The sequence below is a fragment of the Pteropus alecto genome, unplaced genomic scaffold (assembly GCF_000325575.1).
Source record: "Pteropus alecto unplaced genomic scaffold, ASM32557v1 scaffold110, whole genome shotgun sequence".
Lineage (NCBI taxonomy): Eukaryota > Metazoa > Chordata > Mammalia > Chiroptera > Pteropodidae > Pteropus > Pteropus alecto.
The window spans coordinates 4,154,357-4,160,356 of record NW_006431920.1 but is presented as its reverse complement, the minus strand read 5'-3'; the positions used below and the strand labels follow the sequence as shown (position 1 = coordinate 4,160,356).

General features: G+C 35.6%; 1 protein-coding gene across 14 annotated transcripts in view; it reads left to right on the top strand.

The window, feature by feature from the left end:
- Nucleotides 1–6,000, top strand: part of MFF (mitochondrial fission factor) — a 28,478-nt gene that overhangs the window by 12,309 nt on the left and 10,169 nt on the right. For 4 of the 14 annotated variants that reach the window (XM_025043255.1, XM_025043254.1, XM_015585429.2 and 1 more), the window contains 2 exons: nucleotides 279–353; nucleotides 4,434–4,592. The exons of 4 other annotated variants lie outside the window; for them this stretch is intronic. In XM_025043255.1, coding sequence (XP_024899023.1) covers nucleotides 279–353; nucleotides 4,434–4,592 — 234 coding nt within the window. The remainder of the gene's footprint in view (nucleotides 1–278; nucleotides 354–4,433; nucleotides 4,593–6,000) is intronic. 6 more of the 14 variants (XM_006906656.3, XM_025043256.1, XM_025043257.1 and 3 more) reach the window with 2 other exon arrangements.

Sequence of the window (6,000 nt, the reverse complement as noted above, 5' to 3'; positions counted from 1 at the left end):
TTTAGTCTTTTCTTTGTGATGTGAGATAAATTATGTGTCAATGTGCATGAACCTTTGCCTGCCTTTGCTTTTATTCCTTGGCTTTAAGAATAGAAGTACATATGGATATAAGAGTAAGAGCACTGGCCTTTGTTTTCCTAATTACTTTCAAGAGACAGTAGGATTAATTATGGTCAGCTATGGTTACAAATATGAATTCTGACCAGTAGAATCGTATCTAGCTTTTTCTATGTGTTATAAAAGCTGAATATGTAAAAGAAGCATAATTATTATTTAAGGTGGCACAGATCAGATTCTGCCCCAAGAAATAAAATTTCAAGGTTCCAGGCACCGATTTCTGCACCGGAGTACACGTAAGATTTTATCTGCTATGCTTTTCACAAGTAGGAGTTGTTTTTATTTTGCAGGCTCATGTTTTACTAATATTTCACCAGGTGATTGGCATATAATATACTAATTCTCTTACTGTTTGGCCTTTTAGTACCCCTGTTTCAGGATTCTCAAACTGTCATCATACACTTTGTTAAGGAGAAAAGTAACTAGACCAACTAAGGAAGTTATTATGACTTTGAGTGTAATGGTGAAAGTAAAATGGAATAATTTACACTAAGGACCAAGCATCCTTATCCATTTTCTTTACTTTGCCTCGGCTGACATGTTAGTTCCTCACAGATTCAACTCTAACCAGGTTCAGTGATCTCAGTCTTACTTTAAATTTTATTTACCACAAAATCTTTTCTTGTTTTATTTTGACCCAGAAGGAGACTGTATAGTGTGTGGTTTGTCACTGACTTTTTTTTTTTAGTTTCGTAGATTAAAATTATGCCTGGAAAACTGTTTTGAGATCCTTAAATCCAAGGCAGGGGAGGGGCGGATTCAGGTTCACCATCAGAACTCGAGAGCTGGTGTGTCTGATAATCGGTTGTTTTCCTCACTCTGGTTCTCTTATCAGCTTCTAGGAACCAGTAAGTTGCTGTAGATAGTGGCGGTAACAAATTAAAGTTTTCTCTCTATTTAAAATTTCAAAAGAAATGATACACATTTGTGTTTCCATGAAAATTCTCCCCTTTTTCACTATTTTACCTTTACTGGGTTTTTGTTTTTTGGAAGAGCCTGGAGCCTTAACAAAAGAGGTTTATCCTCACAGTTTGAGAAACGTTCCTATAAAAACCCTTTGGGAAAGAGGTATTTGACTTTGGGTTTAACTCTTAATAATGACGGTAATGCCAAGCACATTTTTATTTAAATTTGCGTTTTGACGTTGCTTGGTGGTGTTTACTTAACACTCATGTAAGATTTCATGTAAGCATGAGGTAGAGCTGTTACTAATGAAGTAACGTGGTATGCATCTGTGCTTTGTTAAAAATTTCCTAATCTTTTATAAAAGAAAAAGTTGAGATTTTGTTATTTTATAACATTACTAGGATTAATTTATCATCAAAGAACATTTTTATTAAATTACTAATATAACAGTTGCTTAAATAATCTCAGTGCCTTTGCAATATGTTTGCTTTTTTATTTTTCACAGTAATTCACTTGTCAAAAAAAAAAAATTTGTTCCACCTTAGTCAGGTGGATGAGTAGACCAAGATCAAAGTCAACTCTAAAGCTCTCACTGTTTTCCCTTCACAGTTGATGCCCATGGTGGGTACTCCAGCTAACTGATTACCAAAATGGGGCGTAGGCTTTTTTATTCTAAATTCATTTACAAAAAGACTTGCAAGACTGCTTAAAGCTAAAAAAAAATTGCTGAAGTATTTATTGCTTCTAATTAGGGTAATTTTGATCATCTTACGATTTAATCATTTAGTTCATCTACAGACAGAAACAAGTATTAACAAATCAAGGGCATTTAATCTATACATATACTGCTGTCCAGAGTGTCATCAGTTTAAAAAGGACTTTCTGTTCTGTTTTCACTATTTATGAATAAATTAATAAAAAGTTAAATTTCTTCCTAATTTTTAAAAGTTTAATATCTTTTGAAAAGCCATCAAAAATCCAAATATATTTTTTATGTTGGTCTTTGATGAAATATTTTTACTAGTATTGGTAAAGACTTAATTTTCTTTTCTTTCTACATAAATATTTTTTCTCAAGTTAAAATTGAGGATCATGTAAGTTTTTATTCCATTACCATATTTCAATTTCACATGATCATAGAGTCTTAGAATTGGAAGAGATCTTATGCACTATTTTAGAAACCAGCCTTCTGTGCATTCCATCTTAAGAATTCTTTGCACTTAATTTGAAATTAGTTTAAGCTTGATTACTTTATAAATACACTTGATTTCCTGTACATAGACAGGAAATACTTCTACTTTTAGAACTGTAAACAATTCCTATTGCTTTTTCTGGCAAAGTGGTTTCTCACAGAAAGTAACCCTTTTTTAATTTTTAATGGGCAAAAAATCCATCACACTTTTTTCATGGATTCGGATTTAGTTTATCGACATTGTTGCTATAAGATTATTTTAAATATTATTATAAACTTTAACATATTTAGTATGTAGCTTAATTTATTTACTGATATAGAGTAAGATGCAGAAATGTTCAATTTAAGCACCAAAATGCAAAAACAAAAACTTTAATTATCTCCATTGATATTGTGCTGATTACTCTTTATAACTTACTTAGGTAAATTTAGCCAGTATGTTGGCAGCTCTGTCAAGAAGATTATAAAATGTATTATTTCTTTATGTTGACATGGAACGGGCCATTTTTATTCCTGCCCGTTGTGACACTTCTCTGACATGAATTCGGTCTGGTTTCTCACAAAACAAGAGCTTTGGATTTTCCCCATGAGTGTAAGACTAGTGCTTGGACTTTGTGTCCAGATAGGCTGCTTTTTTGGTTGCCCAATATAGGTTTTGCCAAGTACGATGGGTCAGTTGATAAGTTGGCTTATGTACATTCCAGAAGATTCCTGGCCTCTGGACTGATGTTCAGGGTAACTGTCCATTAGTCTGCATCTGAAAGCTTGTATTTATCTCGACACCATTAGGCCTAATTCCTATGGTGACTCTGCCCCTACAGACTCATTTCCTAGTATACCGAGATTTGACTTAGATCCCTCTCTTCTGAGTCATCTTTGGAAAACACGATTTTCATATTTATTGTGCGTCTCACTTTGGCTCATTGAGACATTCAGAGTTATTAACAAAAGTGCAGCGATTTTGTTTTCAGTTTTCTGGGACTCTGGGAATAACATTAGATGACAGCTGCCCTTTCAAAAATTATCCCACTTATTTTGTAGTTTCCAAACAAATACATGCTAAGTTAGAAAACATTACATATGTCACAATAAAAGATTTTTTTCTTTCAGTTGTTCACTGTCTGCTCCACTTTCATTCTTTTGGGCATAATACACAAGGATGAGGTGTAGTCTAGGTATTTTGCCCTGACGTTGAGAAAAAAATGTTGAACCCACATCCCAGGGTCTAGTCCTTTTATAACAAAGCGTCTTATTGTAACAAACCCTCTGACTGTGAAAAACCAGATGCCAAGTCTTCAAACAGCTGATCATGCTCTAATACTAAACAACTCTCCGAAAATACTAATGCCAATCTTAAGAGTTCGGGTTAGAACTGTGAAATTGCTCCTGTGTGAAATGGCTCCAGCTTTTAGGAAGCACTGGCACAGGAGCTAACGAAATTGTGAGTCTCAGCTCATACATGAAAGAATGTAAGATTACTGTTGCTGAGAAGCCCAGAAATGGTTGTTTAACATCCATCTGGATAATTTAAGAGGTATCCTTGCCTTCTTTCACTGTATTCCCAGAATCGGGAGTAGTTTTATGTTTTAGTTACTTACCTAGAGATCATATGCTTTAATACAATTAAGAAATCAGAACACTTGTTATAGCTTTCTGAAACTTTAATTCATCTTTAAATTTACTCATTGTAAACTCATCTTGCTTTTGTCTTCGTGAAGTATTGGAAATGGCATTTCATGGACTCACTTTTGATTCACGTGTTTAAACTTTGACACTCATATACAAGAATTTTCTCTCTCACTCTTCTGATCATCCATAAATCGCAGTGCAGTGTCGATTTTTGGAGGTTTGGTTTACTGAATTGGAATATATATACCAAATAAAGAATGCTGCTTCTCCGAAGCTAGGGATTGAACACACTCATTGTTATAGTTCTCTTCCCTCTCCAAAGTTCTTTCATATTCTGTTTGTTTAATTTGATGTTTAAGGCTACTCAGTTACAGCTGCTGCATTGTAGCTAGTCTTTTAAAACTATATATTAACTTACTTGGTTTGATTGTTCTTGGGGGAAATGAGGGGAGGGAAAGGGGGCAAGAAAATTAAGAGAATTCTTAAAATATAAGTGGGGAAACTGCTCAGCTGAAGTTTTATGAAAATCTGACTTGAGTGTTTTTGTTTTTTTTTTTTTTGTTTTCATTTGCTGTGCTTATATAAACAGTGTGACACCATCGCCACAACAGGTTCGGGTCTGTCCTCCCCATATGTTACCTGAAGATGGAGCTAATCTCTCCTCTGCTCGTGGCATTTTGTCGCTTATCCAGTCTTCTACTCGTAGGGCTTACCAGCAGATCTTGGATGTGCTAGATGAAAATCGCAGGTGATTGGCCATCAGAGACTCTTGCCAGCTTTATTGCATATTTTTTGGCTCCTTTTAGTGGACTGTGGTGTCTTCCTTTTATGTTTGCACCTTTGTCTCTTTCTAAGATGCGGTGGTTGGAAACAGTTTGCTTTGCTTTCTTTTAATTTGAAATTGTTGTCCAAAATTCACATTTCACAAGATTCGGTTAGCTTCTCTTCAGTCAGGGAGAGTATTCAGTTAATTACTACACTGGAAGTGTAATGATTTTTTTCGAAGGCTTCATCAACCTCTTTTGAGTACTCGATTCCATTTGGGAATGTGCTGAGGGATACTGTTGGATTGAGTGTGGGCTGTTGAAGTGAAGCATGCTAATTTTCTTTAGTAAGTCTTTTGATGTCATCATTTATGATGCTAATGTGGCTGCATTAATGAAGCAGATTTGAGAAGATGACGTCACTGTAGCCTCCAGGACATTTTTTTAAAATTCATTTATTTAAATTAGTTTCAAGTATATAGTATATTGGTTAGGCATCTACATAGTTCATAAAACAATCCCCCCAGTTGCTCCCTCCCTCCCCTGGCCCTCCACCTAGCCATCATATTAATGCTAACTGCATTCCCTCTGCTGTGCTCAGGACATTTTTTTTTTCATTCCTCTTAGTGAGAGATTTCTAGGCCTATATCAAAAATCCTAGGTGCTATTATCTTTTTGATAATACTGATGCTAAATAGTTTATCTCACTTCTGAACATCAAGTAAAAGCATTAGTGGTATACTTAGACGTGGTCATATAAATAAACGTTTGGCCATTATTTCAAATACTTTTTGTCCTTGCATCATTACTACATAGTGTTTTTTAAGAGATGACATTCGGAAAGCTTTTTGGCATAGTATGGGAAAGGTACAGGCAGTTTCATTTCAACCGCAAACATTTTTTCCGGTAACTCTTCGAGTCAGTCTTTGAATTTTCATGATAATTTTATTAGACTTAATTTTTACGTTTTGAAGAATACCTGATAAATTCAGCTGGCTCACGCAATAAACCTTACTTCCTACCTTAGGAGCTGATATGTCTTACAGCTTGCTCTGAACAGACTTTCTCATTGAGTACTTTTGTGCCTCACACATACCCAGGTGTCTTCCCCAGACTTCACGAGCACTTGCCCATACCGCTGGTCTGGTGTTTCTGAGGCCTCCCAGGGTTAATCTGGTGGTATACAGCTGGGCCCGAGGACTTAGAGCTACACCAGAAAGAGCTTAAAAGAGAAAGCTCATGGCAGGGGGAAAATTACATATATATAAAATATGTATCTCCCTGTCCCAAGGGAGACCCTTTTATGCTCTTTGAAGCTTCAAGGGCTGCCTTAGAGTATTTGGAGTCTACAAGAAGCAGCATGGTCCAGAAGGAAAAGCAGGGATTCAGGGG